Source organism: Mauremys reevesii, linkage group 1 (genome assembly GCF_016161935.1).
Source record: "Mauremys reevesii isolate NIE-2019 linkage group 1, ASM1616193v1, whole genome shotgun sequence".
Classification (NCBI taxonomy): Eukaryota; Metazoa; Chordata; order Testudines; family Geoemydidae; genus Mauremys; species Mauremys reevesii.
In genome coordinates this window covers 216,987,102-217,010,462 of record NC_052623.1, presented here as the reverse complement: position 1 = coordinate 217,010,462, position 23,361 = coordinate 216,987,102, and the positions used below count along the sequence as shown (strand labels likewise).

Here is a 23,361-nt window from a genome sequence, read left to right as displayed (position 1 = left end):
AAAAGTCTGAAAAACTACAGGGCTCACTGAGAACTGTCTGATGTGAGGTTTTTCTGCTCTGAAAGTGTTGCTCAGTTCAGGAGTACAAAGAGGAATATTCTGTACACTACTCACCTGGGGAATGGATCTAAAGTCAAGCTTTAATAATGGCCAAGCAGGAAAAATCCCAGCTTGACCCTGAGAGCAGAGCCCAGGTCAAGTTTGCAAAGGCTATCACTTAGAAAACACTATATTACTTACTTACTTCCATATTTGATCTGGAATCACGGAGAGTAATAAATTGAACTTCAAAATGTCACTTTTACAGTCAATTTGCAACGTATGGGCCCCAGTCTTTTCTCACTTATATTGGCATAAATCAGGAGTAGCTTCAGAATCACTCTGGTGTAGCTGAAATCAGAACCAGACTCAGTACCTGCCCTTTGGATTAGACTGCTGTATGACAAGGGATAGTTGTTTGAAAAAGTGTCCATAAAAAGGGCTGAAAGAGTCACATCAGACATATCCCAGCAACCAGTCTTTCATCATTTCCTTTGGGGAGACTATTCCACAAGCTAATAGACCTCGCTTAAGGGAAATGTTTCCCAATTATGCAGCCTGGATTTCCCTTTGCTCAGTTTGATCTTGTTTAGTTCCTCCCCCTTCTTTATGGTGTTTACACACATCAGATCCTTGTAGATGCCTATCATTCCCCCTAGAGCTAATGTTTAGTCAAACAATACATAGTCAGGTTTCCAATCTCTCTTCACATGTCAGTCCCTCCTGCCCACTAATAATTTTCATTGGTCTTCTCAAAAATTTCTCCTATTTTTCATCATCTTTGTAACAAAAATAGCAACAACCCCTCACCCCCCCTTCCCTTCCTGGAGCCAGGAGTGAGGGATGCCACGGCATTTCAAAGGGCAGGGAGTTTCCCTCAGGCAAGTTTGTGGTTTTGGTGACACACACCTACTCATTAAATCTGATCTGCGGTATATTTACACAGGTCACAGGGAGGAAGTTAGAAGCACTCCGGCTAAGCTGGTTACATGAACAGGAGGCCAACAGCTCAAAAGCTATTCCCCTACTGCAGCCCTGGACCCCCTGCTGGAAGAGGATTCAAAGATTGCTTTTCATCCTGAGAGAACCCACAGCCTTGATATAGTGTACAGAGGGATTCATCACCCACTGCCAAAATGTAGCCAGCTTTGTGTATGGAAAGCATAACACATTCCACCTCAAAGAAAAGCCACTGACAGAACCAGGCAGAAGATTTTTGTCTTGCTCTCAGGAGCTGTACAGCCAAGAGATACAGCAGGATACAAGGCAGGTCACATAAACTGATCTTGATATTCAGAGGCTGCCCCCTGTCTCAGCTGCACTGGGTGGATCACAATAGAAAAGTGTCAAGGGTGGTCAGCAGAAGCTGACTTTTACAAGCTCCTTTGCAGGCTTCAATTAGTGATAGAGGAGGGAAAGCACCGGGAAGTGTACAGTGTGTGATGGAGCCCAGCCCACTGGAACTAAAGGTTCCATTCTCTTTTGATGGAAGTCAGTTGGAGGTGTTGGGTGTTCAGCATCCTTGAAAGTGAGGTCACTGGTTTAGATGCATAAATATGTCCTTAGGAGCCTAACATTAGGCAGCCATGTTTGAAAATCTTGGCCAGAGTCCTTTGGGTCTGAGCAGAGTTATTCTATCCCTTTGTATAATCTTGGAAGGAAAGACACAGATCCAAGTACTGTATTCCTACCATGTTGGTATTTTCCATTGCAATTGTGTCCCAGATCCACAAGCCTCAGAATGGCCACAGATAGTTTGCTCCCTCCCCGAAGATGAGGCAATTACATATTAGAGAGATTAAAGTTCTTCCCGCTTATAAGATTTTTTCATTAACAAATGTGTGGGTCCTTAAAATTTCACACCATGCCCACCTGGAGCATCACGGCAGCTGTGGAGTTAGAGTTCAGATCCTCCTGCACCAAAAAGCACAAGTTCCAACCCTTTGGAGCCTTTAGCTGCAGTCAGAACAGGGCCAATGACACACAGCTGAGCAACTCTGATTTTATGCAGGAGAGGACACCACGCTGGGCAGTTTGTTACAGTTCAGTTCACAGAACCTTCTAATATAAATACTGCTGGCTCTGATAGAAGCCAAGCAGAGGTTATTTTCTTATATATGTATTCATTTTTAATAAAAGGGGATACTTGGGACCAGAAATCTTGAGTAACTGAACATTCCCACCCAACATACAGGAACATCCTAACTTTTGCCTGGGTACACCAACATAGGTTTGACAGATGGATGGATTTTAATTACAGTGTACAAGCTGAAAATGCATAGCCTATGTCCAGAACATTTCTAAGAAAATTATTGACCTTTACTTTTCAGTTGTCAAATAACTGTCTTTCAGCTTTCCCATCACCTGATAATTGACTTTAACCCTTAGCTGCCAGGAGTCTGGCAGTAAAAAAAGGCTTTACTAAACAGATCATGAAGCACTGGGGTCAAGCACAGGCCTCACTGTCTTTTTTGCTGGAGTTGGGGTGTGAGCTCAGTGTTCAGGCCAAATCCAGCTTGGATAATTATAACTTGTCTCCCTAAATTCCTGCTGCAGTTTCAGTTGTAGATGGTGCTCCTTCTGCCTTACCCTGAACTGTTGAGTGTTGTGTACTGTTAAACAGATGCCTGTTCCAACTCCAGAGGCACCTGCTTTTCATTTTATTTCTGATTTTTCTTCCTCTTTTTCTCTGTCTCCTGTATGTATATCTCACATGAAACCACCTTTGCTAAGGGGGAATTCAAGTTGAAGGTGGCACATGTCGGTGGTTTGAGAGGATTTTACCTTTCAAGAATATTAGAGTTAAAAAACTAATGAATGTTAGAAAACCAAGTAATACAGAGTTTAAGGCACTGCTCACCCGAACTACCTTACCAGTCTGCCATCTTCCCATCTCGGCACATATAGTATCAAAAATGTGCACCACGAACACTGCTTTTATGTTTCATACAATATGTAACATATCTCCACTACTGACTGTGGACCTTTGATCTTTCCATATGAATGCTCTATGTTCATGCCCCGGACAGATGGAGTATTTATATAGAGACATACAGTGACATTTGGAGAATTGGCTTCCGCCTGGACTGAGACCAGCTCAGTACTCGAACTTATGTCAGTATAACTACATCATGTAGGGGGATGAAAAATCGACCCCCCCAGAGTGACACAGTTATACCAACCTAACCCCGGGTGTAGACAGCGCAATGTCGACGGGACAGCTTCTCACACCGACATAGCTATCGCCTCTCAGGGAGGTGGATTAATTATGCTGATGGGCGAAGTTCTCCCATAGGCATAGTAATGTCTTCACTGAAGTACTACAGCAGTACAGTTGCACTGGTACAGCTGCTCTACTGCAGCGTTTTAACTGTTGACTTGCCCTGAGTCTGTAAGACACTGAGTGCCCTCAGGGCCATGCAAGCTTGGGCCCTTCTTGAAGGGAGGAACACTTGCCTTCAGAATGTTATTTATCTAATCAGGAATGTTAAACACTCTTCTACCTATAGATGTAGGAGCATGAGATCATAAAGCAGCCTGATTGTACCTGATGAATAGGAGGCATTCTTAGCTTGCTTTGGTCCCTCATTAGATAGCACTCTTTGCTATAGATGGGTAAGGCAATCTGAGTTTCTGATCATCTCAGAGTATTTCTATAGGGCAGAATTAAGGTGGTTTGGGTGCCTTGTATCACCTGGTGCTTTTCCTCTGCCTCCTGCTGCACTCCAAAACTGATGCTGAGCATCCCCCTCCTCCTCTGGTCCCCTTTGCTCTGGGCAGCCCTCCAGCCTGACACCCACTCTTCACAGTGTCTTCATGCTCCAAAGTCCTCTCCCCTACATAGAGCCCTCCAGAGACCCAATCCCTCCAGGCCCCTGCCCCACCAGAGGCATGGTGATTTAGGAAAGAGGTGTGCAACAGCAGTTCAGGGTCACTGAAGGAGAAGGTGGAAGGGTTGAAACATTAGCAGTTCCTGCCCTTCCCTACCCCATGCTATGCATCAGCAGGAGTCCCTCAGATGAGCCATGGGAGGTTTGTCTTGGTGGAGAAGTACCTACAACACTAGACTGGAATTCAGAAGACCTGGACTCTATTCCCAGCTCTGCTACTAGCCTACTAGGTAAATTTAGGCAAGTTATTTCCTCATTGTGTGCCACAGAACTCGGGTGGTTTAAGCCTGTATCTTCACACTGCAAAGTGGGGAGGTTACCAGCCAAGTGAAAGCCTCACTCAAATTTTGGCCTATAGCCCCAGGCCAGGCCAGCTAGTCCAAAGCTGCACCACACTCGGCTGAGAGGGGTTTTTATGTGTGGATGGGAGGGGGGTTAGGGACAAGTAAGATCCTGGGCTAACTCTGCAGTGAACACACAGGGTATGTCTACACAGCAACTAGACACCAATGGCTGGTCCATGCCAGCCATCTCAGGATCATGAGGCTCAGGCTGAGGGGCTGTTTCACTGCCATGTAAACTTCCACGCTCAGGCTGGAGCCTGGGCCCTAGCATCCTGCAAGGTGAGAAAGTCCCAGCTCTCAGGCTGTAGCCTGAGCCTGGAAGTCTACACAGCAATGAAACAGCCACATAGCCCAAGTCCTGTGAGCCCGAGTCAGCTGGCATGGGCCAGCTGCAGGTGTCTAGGTGCTGTGTAGACATACATACAGACAGGGCTGCCCAGAGGTGGGGGAGCAAGTGGACCAATTTGCCCCAGGCCCTGGGCTCCGCAGGGGCCCCCCATAAGAATGGCTGAGGCTCCCTCCCCGGCCCCAGCCTAACCCGACCCCCCAGCCCTTTACCCCTGGCTCCCCCCTCACCCGGAGCCTCAGCACATTCAGGAGCGTCCCTGGACAGCTGCAGCATGGCTCCGGCGGGGCCTGAGCCCCTCCCCGCTCAAAGCCACATGGTAAGGGGGTGAGGCTGCGAGCTCCAGCAGGGCCTGAGCTCCCTCTGCTCAGCCTGGAGCTTGCAGCCCCGCCCCTTACCACGCAGCTCTGAGCGGGGAGGGGCTCAGGCCCCACCGGAGCCACGCTGCAGCTGTCCAGGGATGCTCCTGGATGTGCTGAGGCTCTGGATGAGGGGGGGAGCTGGAGGTAAGGGGCTGGGGCCAGGGGAGGTTGGCTAAGGGGCAGGAAGTCCCAGGGGCAGTCAGGGGACAGGGAATGGGGGTGGGGTCCCGGGGTGGTGGTTGGGGGTGGGGTCTCTGGGGGATAGTGAGGGGACAAGGAGCAGGATGGGTCGGGGATTCCAAGGGGGGCGGGCAGTCGGGGGGCAGGAAGTGGTTGGGGGGTCGGATAGGGGGCAGGGCCAGGCTGTTTGGGAGGCACAGCCTTCCCTACCCTAAAGCTCATTCAGCAGTTTGAGGCTTGCAGAAGAGCCAAGCTGTTAGCTTTTCCATTAGGGCTACCAGCCCTTTCACTTCTCAAATGCCAAATTATAGTCTATATTTAATTTCAGTGCCATAAGGAGATTCATGGCAGGGGAGGGTAGCTTCATTTAAAATTAGCCACTGGGGGAGGGATCACATGAGAAGACCAATATCATTCCCAACCCTACCAAGGGAGACCCCCCCACTCCCCTGCATTCCCTGAGGCTCCAGAGGGGTTAATTCAGTGGTTCTCAAACTTTTATACTGGTGACCTCTTTCACATAGCAAACCTCTGAGTGCAACCCCCCCCCTTATAAATTAAAAACACTTTTTTGTATATTTAACACTATTATAAATGCTGGAGGCAAAGCGGGGTTTGAGGTGGAGGCTGACAGCTCGTGACCTCCAGTAATAACCTTGTGACCCCCTGAGGGGTCCTGACTCCCAGTCTGAGAACCCCTGGGTTAATTTAATTTTAGCACCCTGTGTCCATTCACATGCATGTGCTATTTGGAGCATTTCAGTTTTCACAACATAGGCTCATCCCAGATTCTGGAACAAGCTCAAATGCTCAGTTCGTGGAGTATGTACATAAGCTATACTAAAGACAAACCCACAGTAACCGTCTCCAGTTTGTGAGGGACCCCATGGAGCCAGTCTCTAGGAAACAGATAAATGCATGGAGGTTAAGTCCATTAATGGCTATTAGCCAGGATGGGTAAGGAATATGTCCCTAGCCTCTGTTTGTCAGAGGGTGGAGATGGATGGCAGGAGAGAGATCACTTGATCATTGCCTGTTAGGTTCACTCCCTCTGGGGCACTTGGCATTGGCCATTGTCGGTAGACAGGATATTGGGCTGGATGGACCTTTGGTTTGACCCAGTATGGCTGTTCTTATGTTCTAACCTAAATGAGCCCAAAGTTATGGAGACAGATATGAGTCAAGGAAGCCAGCAGAGTATCAGAAACCTGGAGAAATCTCTGACTGGATGGGCTCAGGCGTTTGGTCACAAGCTGAGGTGGTTCAAAAGTTTTGGATTTTTTTTAAGCAGAATGTTTAAAGAAACAATAAAAACAATCAAACACAGCAAACAGCAAATATTTGGCCAGACACTTCTGAAACCCCAAACCATATTCAGGTTTTAGCAGGCTAATTTCAGCTTTTCAATTAAAAAAAAACACAACAAATTTTGAAGGAAAGCAGACATTGCCCATGATTTTTTTCTGCTTTTTAAAAACCCCTAGTTTTCGATCCAGAAAAAGTTTTGACAGAAAATATTTGTCCAACCCTTTTAATGAGCTTTAGTGCCTTTTAACACTAGCTGATGCTGAGAACCAGTGATACCTTGTAAAGAAGTTTTCTCAAAACTGGGTTTGTGCCAAGATGCAAAAGGTTTATTTTTCCCAGGGCCCACCCGTGGTGTGGGAGGGGAGCAAGTGGGGCAATTAGCACCAGGCCCCGCAGGGGCCCCCACAAAAATATAGTATTGCAATTTTTTTATGGAAGGGGACCCCAAAATTGCTTTGCCTCAGGCCCCCTGAATCCTCTGGGCAGCCCTGCCTACAGAGTGCTCTCTCATGGGGACTTTGCTTTTGTCTATTGTCATTTTCTTCCTTAATCTTGATCTAATCTATCTCTAAAGCTAAACTGGATATTTTGCTCTTTGTGTACAGAAAACAAATTGCTAACTATCCCCAAACAAGGAAACCCAACCCAGCACAGTCCGATCACATACTCACCCACTTAATGGGATGAAGGAAGACGAGATCATCATTGGGGTTATGCCTTTCATCTCTGGAAACCTAATTTTGTGAAGGTTGAATCTTAAAAGCTTCCTACTGGAGGGGAACACAAGAGCCTCTTTGTGTGAAAAGCCAAGGCTCTATCACCATACCCCCACAAAACTCTCATACAATATAGCCAACACTTTTTGCTATCAGTCCTTGATGAAATACAGTGTTACTAACTCTCGTGACAGTTGGTACTGTTATTAAAGTCCAGCTCCTGGATTCATGTGACTAAGTCAGAATCTCAGCTTTCATTTAAAAATGTAATTTCTAGCTCTCATGGTTGTGGAGAGAAAGTTGAAAATGTGAAACCTTAAGGCCAGAACACTAGGAGGCAAAGCTAAAAATCCTGAAATTATTTTTAAAAGGCTTATGATTTTTAAGCCAATCTCATGGTTTTTGGAGTCCCAATTCATGCTTAGAGATCTGTAGGAACCAGAATTTATGTTTTGTGGGAAATTTTGCTATTTCAATTTTTTTTGTTTCAGATTGGAAAAACAAACAAACAAACAAAAATTTTGCAATTTCCCACTAAATGATTTTTTGGAAAAATTTCATTTTGGGTCACCCAGATTGTTTAGGTTCAATAAAATCAAAATGTGTAGATAACCATGTTATTTCAATTTTAAAAAAGTATTTTATAATATAACGTAAAATAAATGTTGAAATGAAAAATTGAAACATTCTGTTCTGAAAAGGTGAAAACTGAGCATTTCAATGCTGCATTTCGATTTGTTTTTCCAAAATAAAATTTTATTGAAACTGACATGTTCCGACAGAAAGTTTGCATTTCAAGGAACTGGCATTTTCCAGTGGAAAATTTTCAACCAGCTCTACTCAAGATTTTTGAATGCTTGGTATGACAAAACAGGAAATATTACAAAGATATATCACAAACACATTTTTTCCCTCTCCCTGGCTTTACAGTTCTAAGAATCAGGACATGCCTAGACAGGCAGTGATCTAAGAAATCATGGAAGAAAAGTTACCAAATATTTTTGAAACTTAAAGCAGGGTAAGCCTGCATTCAGCCCTAGAAATCTGCAAGGGATTAAGGGAGGGTGAAAGGATGAGTATTTAGCTTTATTGAACCAGTTTGCCAGTCCCTGGGTCTCACTCTGCCTTTAGGGCATGAGTGACACCTTCCTTCAGTACAATTGTTAGAGCCAAAGGAAAGGGGAAACAGATACAACAAGGCAAACGTAATCAGTAGGTTCAGGCCACATGAGACAAAGATGAAAAAAATGTTTCAGATTCCAGTGCCTAAGAAAAGATCTTCATGTTGAATTGGCCTCACACACTCAATGTTCCTCTAATGCAGTGGTTCTCAACCCACGGCCTGCGGGTCTGCTTCTGGCCCAATCAGCACACAGCTGCAGCCCATGTGACATACTCAGGGCCAATACAGGTAGTGTATATATAGTTGGATGCAGTCCACAATGGTAAATAGGTTGAGTACCACTGCTCTAATGTCTTTCCCAGCCACCATCTAGATGTCAGCAGGTATCCCTCAAAGCATGTTCTCCCCTCACATAACAACAACAACAACAACGCTGATTTTTCTAACTGGTTACCACTTTGAATCCATGCTCCTCTGCAGGCAACAGAGACAAAGATATCACCCTCTGTCACATACCGCTGGACTAACACCATGGGCGGCTACAGGCACCAGCGCTCCAAGCGCGTGCCTTGGGCGGCAAGCCGTGGGGGGCGGCCTGCCGGTTGCCATGAGAGCAGCAGTCAGGCTGCCTTCGGCGGCATGCCTGCGGGAGGTCCCCCGGTCCTGCAGTTTCAGTGGCAATTGAATGGCGGGTACGCCAAAGGCACGGGACCATGGGACCTCCCTCAGGCATGCCGCCAAATCTGCGTTACTAGCGGACCTCCCGCAGGCGCACCGCCTGACTGCCGTGCTTGGGGCAGCAAAATACATAGACCCGCCCCTGACTAACACTCCAGCTCTTTAGTTCCAAAGGCACAGGCCTTTGCCTAAAAGAGAGCTTCATTAGCTCAGACTAATTAGGAGGTTACTTATTGTCTCTGAGAGCCTGTCACTAGAAGGCAATATCACACACTCGCACCTACACATACAAAGCCAGTACAAAGGTCTTTTGGGTGAGGAGGTTTCAAATGGCTAATGTGCAGGACACTTCCAGAGCATTGGTCATGCAGCTTGGAGGAACCATTTACTTAATCTGATATCTAATTTATTTATGGCATTAATGCAATTTTTAAGGCTAAGATTTTGTTATGGATATTTTTAGTGAAAGTCAGGGACAGGGATAATAAAGAAAAATTCATGGAAGCTGTGATCTGTCTGTGACTTTTGCTAAAAATATCCATGACAAAATGGGGATCTGCAGGTCTCCACACTGCCTGTGGCGGGGCAGCTGCATGGTGGCTAGGAGCTCCAGGGGCCCCCACCAAGGGTCGGGTGTCAGAGATCCAGGGTCCCCTGCCACCCATGGCTGGGAGCTGTGGGGCTCCCACCACCTGCAGCAGCTGGAGGCTGCAGGGTATCCCTGCCGCCCACAGCTCCAGGGGTCCTCTCACCACTCACGATGGCTGGGAACTGTGGGGTGCCCCCCCATGGCAGCAGGGAGCTGTGAGGTACCCCTGCTGCTGCAACTCCAGGGGCCTGCAGTGGCAGGGAGCTTGGGGGTTCCCCTGCTACCTGTGGCAGTTGGGAGCTGTGAGATTCCCCATCACCCACAGCTCCAGGGGCCCCGACTATCTGTCGCCACCAGGAGCTTGGGGATTCCCCACCGCCTGCGGCAGTTGAAAGCTGCGGGGTACCACCACCACCTGCAGTGGCTTGGATTTCTGGGGCCTGTAACCGGGTCCTCTCCTGGGCCGCCCCCTGCTGGGTCTGTACCCCCTTAAGAAAGCACTGTGAGGCTTTTTTTTTTTTTCCCCCACTGCAGCACCCGTGGCTTTTATTTACAAACAGTTCCCACCACCAGCGATACTATGTACAAACTTACAAGGCTTTTTGTCTCCTCTTTACAGGGGGTCTCCCTTCAGCCTGGAAACTACCCCTTCCCTGACCATTCCCCCCTTTTGCACTGGCCGCTAGCCAGCCTTTATAGCTCTTCAACGAGCAGGCCCCCAGGTGCAGCCAGTTCCAAAGGCCAGGCACCAGCCTTTTCCTCAGCCCCAATCTAGTTCTCCTGATTGGGGCTGGCTGAGCAGGGGCTAATTAGGTGCTTTTGCACCAGCACCCTGCTACAGGGCCACCAGAGGCAGTGGGGGTGCCTAGGAGATCCCTGCCCCCACCGTCAGCAGGGGACCCTGCAGCTCCCGACTGCTGCAGGCTAAAATCATGGAGGTCACGTTCAGGAAAGATGAATTCAAACTGGAAGAGGTGCAGAGAAGAGCGATCAGGATGATCAAGGGAATGGAGGTTCTATCTCATGAGAGGAGACTGGACGAGCTTCGCCAGTTTAGCCTAGGAAACTGGAGGCTGGGAGGGGATTTAATTGTTCTCTATCAATTCACCCTCCCTGATGTTTACCCCTGATGAAGAGTCATTTAAGGGCAATGTTGATCACAAGAACAAATGGGAATAAACTGACCAGGAGTAAATTTGTGCTGGAAATTAGAAGATTTCTAACTGTCACAGGAATGACATTCTGGAACAGTCTCCTAAAAGGTGTAGTGGAGTCAAACAACCCAGGTAGTTTAAAGATAGAGCTTGATACATTTATGAATGGGATAACATGACTGGGTCGCCAGCAATTGCAGGAGGCTGGAATCGATGATCCAGGAGGTCCCTTCCAATCCTATGTCCCTAATGCGTGAAGGCCTCTGGGTGCCAGCCACCCTATGGGGAAGTGGTTGAATGTATGACCTTCAGTCCAGTGAGAGCCATATCAATAATTACAGGAGCAGGAGTATAAGCAAAACAACCCACAACATATAATTAATAAACATCAGCACGCCCCAAAGCAGCCAGCCGAACAGGAAACCATCTGGCATCACAGCCTGAGGAATGTTACTAGCACATACCCAGTGAGAAAGGGGAGAGCATGCCAGAGTGCCAGCCAGTGCAGGGAAGGAATAGTCTTCCGCTGTAATGCCCACAAAGGTGATTCTCTGCTGAATCCGCTGGACCCAGACAGAACCTGTTATTCTCTCTGGCTCTATACCTCCCAGGTTGATTAATGTAGCCTGTATTGCCTAGCGTCACCACAGAGGGTCTCCCTACATCCTGACCTGGACTGTGGAGTTATGGAAAGGAATATGTGGAACCTCAGCATAGAAAACCCAACAGTGCCTCTGGGTCCACTTCTGTTGTATGCTGGATCCTGTGGGTGGATTTGAAACAGAACCCTAGAGGGTAAAGAGTATGTATCCCATTCCCTAATCTTCTGAGAAACCTAATCCCCCAAACTAGTGACCAAAATGGAACCAGTGTCCTAGAGCTGAAAGGCTCTATTTCCCATTTCCCTAAACCATCCACTCCCTCTTTAGCCATCTGCCAGCCACATTGGATATGTTGTCCTCAAATTTCATATTTTACTGAGTTATCCAGTCCTGCCCTACCCCCAGCATGGATCGAGGCTGGAAATGGGGTCTACTACTGAAAGGATGAGTATCCTATTCCCTGTCCCTCTTGAGAGCTCAGTCTGCTCGCGTGAACCACTGTCAGTTCTTACTGTAATCCATGAGCATTGTAGCCTGCCAGTGCGACACTACACGTCATGCAACCTTATCTTCCTAAGAAAAGCTGTAGCCAGCACTGTCACCGCGCCAATGGTATAGCATTTACAGTAACAATCAGGTTACAAGCCTTTGTCTTCTCTTTCTCAGAAATTTTGCCACATGCGCTTACACTCTGTCCACTGGCAGGAGAACTGTGGCACCAAGCTCCAGTACTCATAACAAATCTGTTCTACCTGCTGCTCTGTTTACCTTGGGTGTAAACCTAGTTCACATGCAGCATTTGGTCATGCCTTAAATGACTCATGTTCAGTGAGAGCTGTTCATGCTAGGGGTGTGTGAATTCTTCCAGGTTCTGCTTCGACTGGGTTTAAAGTGTTTTCAGCAGAACTGATGCACAACTTCCAATATTCAAAGATCTTCATGTTGGAGTGAACCCCTTTTTCCTACATTCAGATTTCATTGCAAGCCCAGACAAGACTCAGATTCATATGGATTCAGGCATGTTCATTTGGGTTTGCCAGAACCATAATACCACCATAGATGGTGATGTGACGCACCCAAGGCCACACAATGAGTGAGTCAGTGGAAGAGCTGGGATTCAAATTTAGGAATCCCCACCCTGTGCTAGTTACACTAAACTGCACTGCTAGGAAACCATCCCAATTGCTCTTTCCTTCAGACCATGTGCCGAACTCCCAGAATCGGGATTAGCAATTGTACTGGAAGATGTATGCAAGCCCTTCTTAGATTACTTTGAAACAGGTTCATGGATTTTCAACAGAACTGGTTCTTCTTGTGAGCTCTCTGGTTGGTTCAGCTGTTTGAAAAGCCCTGGGCGAAAGAGCTCAGTTTAACATTTTCCCTGGAGCGGTTCCCCCCTTTCATTTTTATATCTGTGAGTGACTCAGAGTCACAACAAAATGATCCCAGCATGATAAAGCAGCAGATAGGTGGGTGTTTGTTGCTTTGTTCCTCACCATTGGCAACACCCCCACAATACAGCACCTTGTACCAGGTTTCATACTTGTGCCACTCTGTCACTAAGGTGCTGTTCAGCAAATGCACCAGGGACACACGGGTCGTGAACACAAGCATTCAGTGGCTCTATTTGGGGCCTGCATAAAAGTGAAGAACTGGCTCAGACCAGCTGCACAGAAAAAACAAGAGGCATTCACAACTCACATTCTCTCCATGGTGCCCGCACAAAGCAGGTCACATTGTTCACTATGCTCAATCACTGCACTACGTTACGTCCCCCGTTTATTATATCATGCAACAGGGGGTCCCTGATGTAGGTCAAAGAGGTTTGCAGATTACCAGATACTCTGGAATGGGCCAGCATGGGTCACATCAGACACCTGCCAGGGCAACTGAGGAGTCTCACATCACCTTCAGGTCTTCACCCTCTGCACCAGAGCTTTGACATTTACACAATGCAGGGGACAGGGAACTGGACTAGAAGTCAGGACATAGGCGCTGACTCCATGGTGCTCTGGGGCTGGAGTACCCATCGAAAAAAATTGGTGGGTGCTCAGCATCCACCAGCAGCTCCCCATGACCCCGCCCTACCCCCTGGCTCCAGTTCGTCACTGCCTCCTCCGCAAGCGCGCCGCCGTGTCCTGCTTCTCCCTCCCAGTGGTTGCGCCATGAAAGGGCTGATTTGTGGGGCAGGGAGGGAGGGGGAACCTGATGCGCTGGGGGAAGAGGCGAGGCCAGGGCAGGAATTTGGGGAAGGGATCCAATAGGGTCAGGGAGGGGGAGGAGTTAGGGCGGGAACTTTGGGGTGGGGATGGAATGGGGGCGGTGCCAGGGGCACCCACCAGCGCTGGAAAAAGTTGGTGCCTATGAGTCAGGAGACCTGGGTTTCTATGGCCAGCTCTAATGCCATAAAGCTTTGGGCAGGTTTTGTATCTCATTCTAACCAAGTGGGAATAATGACATGTATCCTCCTTTGTAAAGCATTTTGGGATTCCCAAATGAAAAACATATAAATACTACTATTGTGTTCTTTGCAACTAGCTTCTCTTTCCCAGGGATACTCCTGCTGTTGTTGTGGGTGGGGGGACAGGCTGCTCCTACCCCCACAGCCCTGGTCTAGCCATGGTAGCGAAAAGGAGCCCAGGCATCGTGCTTCATGTTTTTTGCTATTATCACCTCTTCAACACTCCCCAGGATATTCAGACTAGCCATGGAGAGCAACTAAAAGCAAAAATGGCTGCCACCTTTCTGCTGCTGTTGTTCCGATATTTTCTTGGGGAAAGTATCTGAGGAGCTGACACAGTAACATGCCTAGACTGACCTTTGCAGCTTGAAACTGGAAATCAACAGGCCTTTATTCACTCCTGTATTAGAGCATTCCATAGCTGGGCCACTGAATCCTAAAACCTAATCAACAAGCTAACCTGGGCCTTACTGTGCCACCTGCTTAGCTTTGCCTGGACCAGGAAGTTCCTGGCCAGGCCACATTGACCAGGTCAGCTATCTACCTCTGTGTTGCTGTTACACCACACTGAAAAGTAGCACAGTGAGCACATACTAGGATCCCACTTCCTCCATCCTGTCTAGCTGGGAACCCGCTGAAATCTCCTTCTATTTAGCAATAGGGGCAAGATAGGTTCACAACCGCCTGATGCCTATTCATGACCCTCCTGGGGGTCACAACCCCTGGCAGAAAGACCATATGATAAAAAAAAGGAAGACTGAAATCTGTGTTGTGTAGGGTATTGTTGAGCTTCCTCTGCAGAAAGCAATAGGTTAAAAATGACTCAAGTTTTGGCATAACCCACAATGAGGTGCAGAACAGATATGTTGCATCCAAGGTAGTTTAGAGAATGCATTCAAATTTCTGCTACAGGAAGAACAGATCACTATCTGTAACTGTTCTGTTAGTGCCAAATGAGGAAAGAGCTCCCTTAAGGCTTGTATGGACATAACAGCACTAGCTGATTTCATAATCTGAAGCAGCATAGCACAGGCATCATTTACAACACCTTACTAGATGCCACAATCTCACAATTGAGGAAGAAGGCCATGCTGATTTAGAAAGCAAACTTGTTTAGAGGAGACATGAAGGCAGCTATAAAAACAATATATATATATATAACAAATGGAAGAAAGGGGAAGCTCATAATGACGAATATAAATCAGAAGTTAGCAATTGTAGAAAACTGATGAAAGAAACAAAAAGTGACTCAAGGAGAAATCTATGGCCAAAAGACTTAAGGAAAGCAAGGAGTTTTTTAAAAACTATATTAGGAACAAAAAACAAAAAAAAATGGTATTGGTCCATTGCTAGATAGAAATGGTAGAATTATCAATAATAATGCAGAAGAGAGAGACATGCTCAATAAATATTTCTATTCTGTATTTGAGGAAAAAAATGATATAATTTTATCAGATGGTGATGATAACACTCTTTCCATTCCACTGGTATCTCTGGAGGATGTTACACAGAAGCTACTGATGTCAGAAATTTTTAAATCAACAGGTCCAGTTACTGGCATCCAAGAGTTTTAAAAGATCTGGCTGAGGAGCTCACTGTGTGTTAACATTCATTTTCAATAACTCTTGGAGCACTGGGTAAGTTCCAGAAGTCTAAAAGAAAGCTAATGTTGTGCCAATTTTTAAAAAGGGATGACCTACTTAGTTATAGGCTTGTCAGCCTGACATTAATCCTGCACAAGATAATGGAGTAGCTGACATGGGACTCAATAATAAAGAGTTAAAGGATGGCAATGTTGTGATGGGTTGGATCACAGAACCCTCCTTGGGAGCTGCCACCTGATGTGCCAAGACTACTTCTGCTCCTGCTTTCCCTGCCAGCTCGGGACCCCAGCACCCTGTCTTGCTGAGCCAAACACGCCCCTCTGCTCCAATAAAGACCCAGGGTCTGAAGCACATGCCCCAAAGCTGCACACTTAACTGAAAGCAGCTCACAGAAGCGTTCTTGTCTTTAATACCCAGATGCCCAACTCCCAATGGGGTCTAAAACCCAAATAAATCCATTTTACCCTGTATAAAGCTTATACAGAGTAAACTGAAATTGTTCACCCTCTATAACACTGATAGAGAGATATGCACAGCTGTTTGCTCCCCCAGGTATTAATACATACTCTGAGTTAATTAATAAGTAAAAAGTGATTTTACTAAATACAGAAAGTAGGATTTAAGTGGTTCCAAGTAGTAACAGACAGAACAAAGTAAGTCACCAAGCAAAATAAAATAAAACACGCAAATCTATGTCTAATCAAACCAAATACAGATAAGATCCTCACCAGTTCCAGAATGCTCTGTTTTACACACTAATCTCCTTTTAGCCTGGGTCCAGCAATCACTCACACCCCTTGCAATCACTGTCCTTTGTTCCAATTTCTTTCAAGTGTCCTGGGGGGTGGAGAGGCTCTCTCTTTAGCCAGCTGAAGACAAAATGGAGAGGTCCCCAAGGGGTTAAATAGACTCTCTCTTGTGGGTGGAGACCCCCTCCTCACTCCTATGCAAAGTCCAGCTCCAAGATGGAGTTTGGGAGTCACCTGGGCAAGTCACATGTCCATGCATGACTCTCAGTTTCTTACCAGGTAGCAGCCATGGGTCACATGCTACCTTGAAAGTCCTCAGGTAGACTTCTTATGTGGATTGGAGCATTCCAAGATTCATTGTCCTTTAAGTGTTTCTCAATTAGGTACTTAACTTCAACATTCCTTTCTCCAGGAACTGACCAAATGCTCTACTAAGGTTATTTAGAAATCAAGCCAGTACACAGCCAATATTTATAACTTTGAATACAAAAATGATACATGCATACAAATAAGATTAATAGATTCAGTAGATCATAACCTTTACAGAGATGTGTTACATGGCATATGTAGCATAAAACACATTCTAAACATATTTCCATAAAGCCTTATGGGAGGTACCATCACACCCTCCCCCTGAGCTTACTGCCAGAGACTTGAACACTGTCCATGGCAGAGGCAGTACATGTAAAATCCCTTTGTCTTTGGTCACACTCCTTTTCAGTACCTTTAAACCATATGATGTCATTCCTAAGGGTCCTAGCCAGTTGGGGTTCCTGGTCCCCAGATGCCTGAAAACAGATTGGGGTGTAGTATTGTTAACAGAATGCAGACAGCAATATCTGTTAAAGTGGAGGTGTCTTGACATTTAGCCACCAATGCGATGGGGCGGGGTGCCTCCGTTTCCCCTTCTACACAGCAGCATGGGCCTGTTATGCTTTTGCTGCTGTGCCAAGCTTCCAGTCTGTTTACAGGTATAGGCTGAAAGGTAACATGCTCATGGGGCTGTCCTGTCACCATCCCTAGCATGTACAACAGTTTCTTCCACAAAGCAGTTATGTCCCACATCTTTAAAGGATTTACCACTAGTATGAATTCCTTTGTTTTATCCCATAGATGAATTAGCAAAAGACACGAGATTAACAGCAAATCTACGGTGGACAGGCTTTGTCCACACAATTTAGATTGTTTAGTGTCCATCGTATTTTCCCATTTCTTTGTGCCCCCTGGTAGGCACTCTGATGCAGATTCTCCTGCCTCTTTGGGGAAGGCTTCTAATTCAGGCATGCATTTGGGTCTTTGGCCAGGAAGGGGTGTACTGCAACCATGCCTGCCCTCTGCCCCTCCCTCTGGAACTTCTCTGGGCTGGACCCCACATACCTGTGCAATAATAGCAGGAACATCTTTCAATGGAGTGCTCTGGACCCCTTTGGACACCTCACTTTCTGTTCCCAACAAGTCAGCTGGATGGACCCCTCCCTCCAGTAGACCTGACCCCCAGGTTTCCCTTAAAACCTGATCCATAGGAGAGAGGTCTGGCATTTTAAATGCAGACTTTTCACCCTCCTACTGGGAAAGTTCCTTCCTACAAAAGGTGGGCAGACTCTCTGCCCCCCACCCCCACCTTCCCTCTGGGCTTCCCTCTCTGGGCTCCCCCCTGGGTCAGATACTCCTGTGTCCCAAGGGAAGGTGACCCTGGTCCAGCTATGGGTTCACAGCTACCAGCTATGGCAGACTCTTCACTGGCCAGCAAAATTCTCCCCTTTTCACTCAGGTTGGATTTGCTTCCAGCTGCAGAGATCTTGGGGTCTGTTTCCACTGCAGTGGTCACCAGGACCCCAACTACCATCTTTGGGACACATGCCTCTGTGCACCCCAGAGCAGGCCCTGCCCCCTGCTGATCTGCGACTTCCTGGCAGTCAGCAGCTGGGGTGGACCCCTTGCTACAAGGTGGATCATTCCCCTCCCCCAGGGAGATGATTACAGGACAGGAGCTGGTTCATCCAGCCCCTCCCTCTGGAACTTGCCTTGAGCCCTGGGGCCACAGGAACCAGCTACAACCATCCCTGCCCCGAAATCTGCATTTTTTTACTGCTACAGAGGAATCAGAGGGTATGGCTAAATAAAATAAATAAATAATTGGAGATATACCTGTCTCCTAGAACCGGAAGGGACCTTGAAAGGCTACACTTGCAGCTGTAGAGCGCTTTAAGTTAAACCAGCCTTCGGAGAGCATACTAGGGAAAGCGCTCCAGTCTGTCCACAACGTTACTCCTTGTTTACACTGGCGCTGCAGTGTCTCACCCAATACATTTGTAGCATTTGCAGCTGCATTGGAAGTGGTGCATTATGGACAGCTATCCCAGCATTCAAGATGTGGGGGGGGGATTGGAGTGTTATAGGGAGTGTGGGGGGAGAAAGAGTGGGTTTTTGGGGTGCTGAGAGTGTGTCAGCATGCTGTCTTGTAAGTTCAGACCCCCCTCCCCTCCCACCTTGCTCTCACTCAAAGCAAACAGTAGCTGTTTGTTTTTTTTCTTGAGCAGCCCGCACTCCAAATGGAGCCCCCCTGCCTCTCTCTCACTCACTCAAAACAAACAGTAGCTGTTTGTTTTTCTCTCAGACCAGATAAGCAGCCCGTGAACCGGAGCTTTGAAAGGGCACTTCCACATCCCGAGTTCACAACAATGACAAGATACCACTTCAGTTAAGAGGATTATGGAGCATTTCCAGAGGTCAACCAGTGCATAATAACGTTACTCCTTGTTTACACTGGAGCTGCAGTGTCTCACTCAATATGCAACAGCTGTTAATCCTCTCGAGGAGGTGGAGTACCAAGACCACTCAAACCAGGGAGTCAGAGCGCTCTCCGTGCCTTGCCAGCGTGGACGGGGAGTATGCTGGGAGGCTTTATTGCTCTGTAAAGTGAAAGTGTAGCCAAGCCCTAAGAGACACCCTCCTATTCCCCTAGCAGTCCATGTGACTTCACCCCTCCCCTGCCCCTGCCCCCAGGGGTTTTAGCACAAGATTCCTTTTCACTCCTAACCAACTTTGGGACAGATTCTGCCACATTAAAGAAATCATTCCCCAGTAGAAATGATGCAAAATTGTGTGCCACCGTGGCAACAATCAGTTCAGCCTGCAAAACCTTAGTTTGCATGTGCACTTTAGCTAAAGGTGTAAGGACTTTGTAACCCCCCACCAACTCTAATTCTGCTAGTTTCCCAGGCAATAAATCCTTCTCCTGGATCAGGTCCTTCCTGACCACAGAAATCTCAGCACCTGTATCTCTTAGGCCAAGAAGCACTTTTCCATTCAATTTAACAGCATACATATGGTCACTGCTTGATTATGTGAAAGCAAGCTTTACATATCCTGTGTGGAAAGAGGCAGCAGCTGGGCTCTGAGAAGTATCAGTTTTATGTGTTACTTGCTGCTTGTTCCCACTCCGCAAGGGACACTTATTCCTCAGGTGCTCAGTGAACTTACAATGATAGCACCTCTCGGGCTCCTCTACTTGTACAGGAAGTTTGGGACGAGTAACAGGGGAATGGGGAGGTGAATGCCCAGACTCTTTTTTACCAAGGGTAAAACAGTGATTTTGCTTTCCCCCAACCCTGTACCTCTCTGCTAGTGATTTATGTTTAATTGCAGCTTGTGCTTGCTCATAAGAGCCTGAAAACCCAGCTAATTCTCCCACTGCATTCACCTTTTTGTCCCACAAATACTGTTTTATGTCATCACTGCACATATTCAGGAACTGTTCCTGAGTAACCAAATCACACATTTCTTCCAAGCTTGTAATGCCCTTCCCCTTCACCGACTTATCTACCAAATCTCTCATTTCATTTACATAAGCCACATTACTCAATCCAGATCCCCTCTTAAGATTCCTGAATTTAACCCAGTAGGTTTCAGGTGTAACCTGAAACTGTTTCAAAACCAGTTCCTTAAATTTACCATAGTTTGAAGCATCATCAATAGGCATCTTATTGACAATGTCCAGAGCTCTGCCAGTTAATTTTGCTATCAATGTGGTCATCTTTTGATCTTCAGGGATGGCATAGAGGGTGCACAGTCTCTGGAAGGTGATGAAATATTCAGCAATATCATTGGATTCCTCATACTGTGGACACAGTTGCTCCCATTTATGGATTTTTGGGGAACTGGAGCCAGCAGGTAGAGGGTTTTGTCTCTGACTCCATTATAGCCAGTTCATGCCTTTGGGCCTCCATAGCCCTCTTGGGGGCAGTTTCCTCTGCCTCCAGAGCTCTCTTGTGGGCAGACTCCTCCCTCTCCATCGGTCTTTTACGTTCATTTTCTTTCTCTTTTGCTTCCAGTCTAGCCAGCTCTAGTTTAGTTGCTGCTTCACTGGTAGACATTTTCCTGCTTTCTTGTGCTGGGCCACACCCCCTCTGCAGTTCACTGAAACTCGGATGCATTCAGTTCAGTTCAGGGGATTTTTAGTTAACAGTGTCGCCCACTGTTCCGACATTATTTTGCTTCCTTTTCTGTCCCTACTTCCCTTGCCTGAAATAAGCAAACAGAAAATAACAAACCAGTAACCACTTTGTCTGTTCTCCAGCCACCACACTTAAAACTCACTTAAAATCACTACCAGTATCTCAAAACAGTCAGCTGTGCACAGACCCTGCTCAACTACGCCACTGTGATGGGTCGGATCACAGAAACCCCGACTTGGGACCTGCCACCTGATGTGCCAAGACTACTTCTGCTCCTGCCTTCCCTGCCAGCTCGGGACCCCAGCACCCTGTCTTGCTGAGCCAGACAACCCATCTGCTCCAATAAAGACCCAGGGTCTGAACCACGTGCCCCAAAGCTGCAGACTTAACTGAAAGCAGCTCACAGAAGTGTTCTTGTCTTTAACACTCAGATGGCTCAACTCCCAATGGGGTCTAAAACCCAAATAAATCCATTTTACCCTGTATAAAGCTTATACAGAGTAAACTGAAATTGTTCACCCTCTATAACACTAATAGAGAGATATGCACAGCTGTTTGTCTCCCCCAGGTATTAATACATACTCTGAGTTAATTAATAAGTAAAAAGTGATTTTACTAAATACAGAAAGTAGGATTTAAGTGATTCCAAGTAGTAACAGACAGAACAAAGTAAGTCACCAAGCAAAATAAAATAAAACACGCAAATCTATGTCTAATCAAACCAAATACAGATAAGATCCTCACCAGTTCCAGAATGCTCCATTTTACAGACTAATCTCCTTTTAGCCTGGGTCCAGCAATCACTCACACCCCTTGCAGTCACTGTCCTTTGTTCCAATTACTTTCAAGTGTCCTGGGGCAGGGGCGGCTCTATGAATTTGACCGCCCCAAGCACGGCGGCATGCTGCAGGGGGCGCGCTGCTGGTTGCCGGTCCCGCGGCTCCGGGGGACCTCTTGCAGACGTGCCTACGGAGGGTGCGCTGGTCCCGCGGCTCCGGTGGAGCATCCGCAGGCATGCCTGCGGGAGGTCCACCCGAGCCGCGGGACCAGCGAACCCTCCGCAGTCATGCCTGCGGGAGGTCTGCTGGTCCTGCGGCTCCGGTGGACCTCCCGCAGGCATGACTGCGGAAGGTCCGACGGAGCCGCCTGCCGCCCTCCCGGCAAAATGCCGCCCCAAGCGCGCGCTTGGCGCGCTGGGGTCTGGAGCCGACCCTGTCCTGGGGGGTGGAGAGGCGCTCTCTTTAGCCAGCTGAAGACAAAATGGAGGGGTCCCCAGGGGGTTAAATAGACTCTCTCTTGTGGGTGGAGACCCCCTCCTCACTCCTATGCAAAGTCCAGCTCCAAGATGGAGTTTTGGATTCACCTGGGCAAGTCACATGTCCATGCATGACTCAGTTTCTTACCAGGTAGCAGCCATGGGTCACATGCTACCTTGAAAGTCTTCAAATAGACTTCTTATGTGGATTGGAGCATTCCAAGATTCATTGTCCTTTAAGTGTTTCTTGATTAGGTACTTAATTCAACTTTCCTTTCTCCAGGAACTGACCAAATGCTCTACTAAGGTTATTTAGAAATCAAGCCAGTACACAGCCAATATTCATAACTTTGAATACAAAAATGATACATGCATACAAATAGGATTAATAGATTCAGTAGATCATAACCTTTACAGAGATGTGTTACACGGCATATGTAGCATAAAATACATTTTAAACATATTTCCATAAAGCCTTATGGGAGGTACCGTCACAAATGTAATTACAGTTGAACTTCAGAGTTAGAAACACCTCGGGAACGGTGGTTGCTCATAACTCTCAATAAAATGTTATGGTTGTTCTTTCAAAAGTTTACAACTGAACATTGATTTAATACAGCTTTGAAACTTTACTATGCAAAAGAAAAATGCTGCTTTTAACCATTTTAATTTAAATGGAACAGAAACAGTTTTCTTATCTTGTCAAATCTTTTTTTAAACTTTCCCTATATTTTAGTAGTTTACATTAAACACAGTATTTGCTTTGTTGTTGTTGTTGTTACTGCTGTCTGATTGTGCCCTTCTGGTTCCAAATAAGGTATGTGGTTGACCAGTCAGTTCGTAACTCTGGTGTTCATAACTCTGAGGTTCTACTGTAATGCCAATCAACAAGGGTATATGGAAAATAGATCCTGTCAAACTAACTTGATTTTTTTTATAAGATTATAACTTTGGTTGATAAAGGTAATAGTGTTGATGTAATATACTTAGACTTCTGTAAGACATTTGACTTGGTACTTCACAACATTCTGATTAAAAAACTAAACAGACTAAAACCTAGCTAACTTATAGGTCTCAAAATGTAACTGTAAAGTGGGAATCGTCATTAAGCAGGTACATTTCCAGTGGAATCCCACAAGGATCTGTTCTTGGCCCAATGTTATTTAACATTTTTATCAATGATCTGGAAGAAAACAGAAAATCATCCCCAATAAAGTTTGCAGATGACACAAAAATTGGGGGAGTGGTAAATAATGAAAAGGACAGGCCAGTGATTCAGAGCAATCTGGACCACTTGATAAACTAGATGCACACAAAAAATGTGTGTTTTAATACAAATAAATGTAAATGTATACATCTAGGAATGAAGTATGTAAGCCATAATTACAGCACGGGGGCCTATACTGAAGTAGTGACTCTGAAAAAAATGTGGGGGTGGGGTGGATAATCAGCTGAACATGAACTCACAGTGCGTTGCTGAAGCCGAAAGAGCTAATGCGATCTT

The 23,361-nt window shown here is 46.5% G+C and overlaps 1 protein-coding gene across 5 annotated transcripts in view; it reads right to left on the bottom strand.

Moving 5' to 3' along the window:
* Positions 1–23,361, bottom strand: part of LOC120402392 (transient receptor potential cation channel subfamily V member 6-like) — a 76,504-nt gene that overhangs the window by 45,221 nt on the left and 7,922 nt on the right. The window contains exons 1-2 of one of the 5 annotated variants that reach the window (XM_039533027.1): positions 10,170–10,227; positions 7,141–7,203 (exon numbers count right to left, since the gene is read on the bottom strand). The exons of 1 other annotated variant lie outside the window; for it this stretch is intronic. In XM_039533027.1, the coding sequence (XP_039388961.1) occupies positions 7,141–7,193 (53 nt within the window). In that variant the 5' untranslated portion in view covers positions 7,194–7,203; positions 10,170–10,227. Of the gene's footprint in view, positions 1–7,140; positions 7,204–10,169; positions 10,230–16,124; positions 16,179–17,522; positions 17,709–23,361 lie in introns of those variants that run through there. 3 more of the 5 variants (XM_039533034.1, XM_039533039.1, XM_039533044.1) reach the window with 3 other exon arrangements.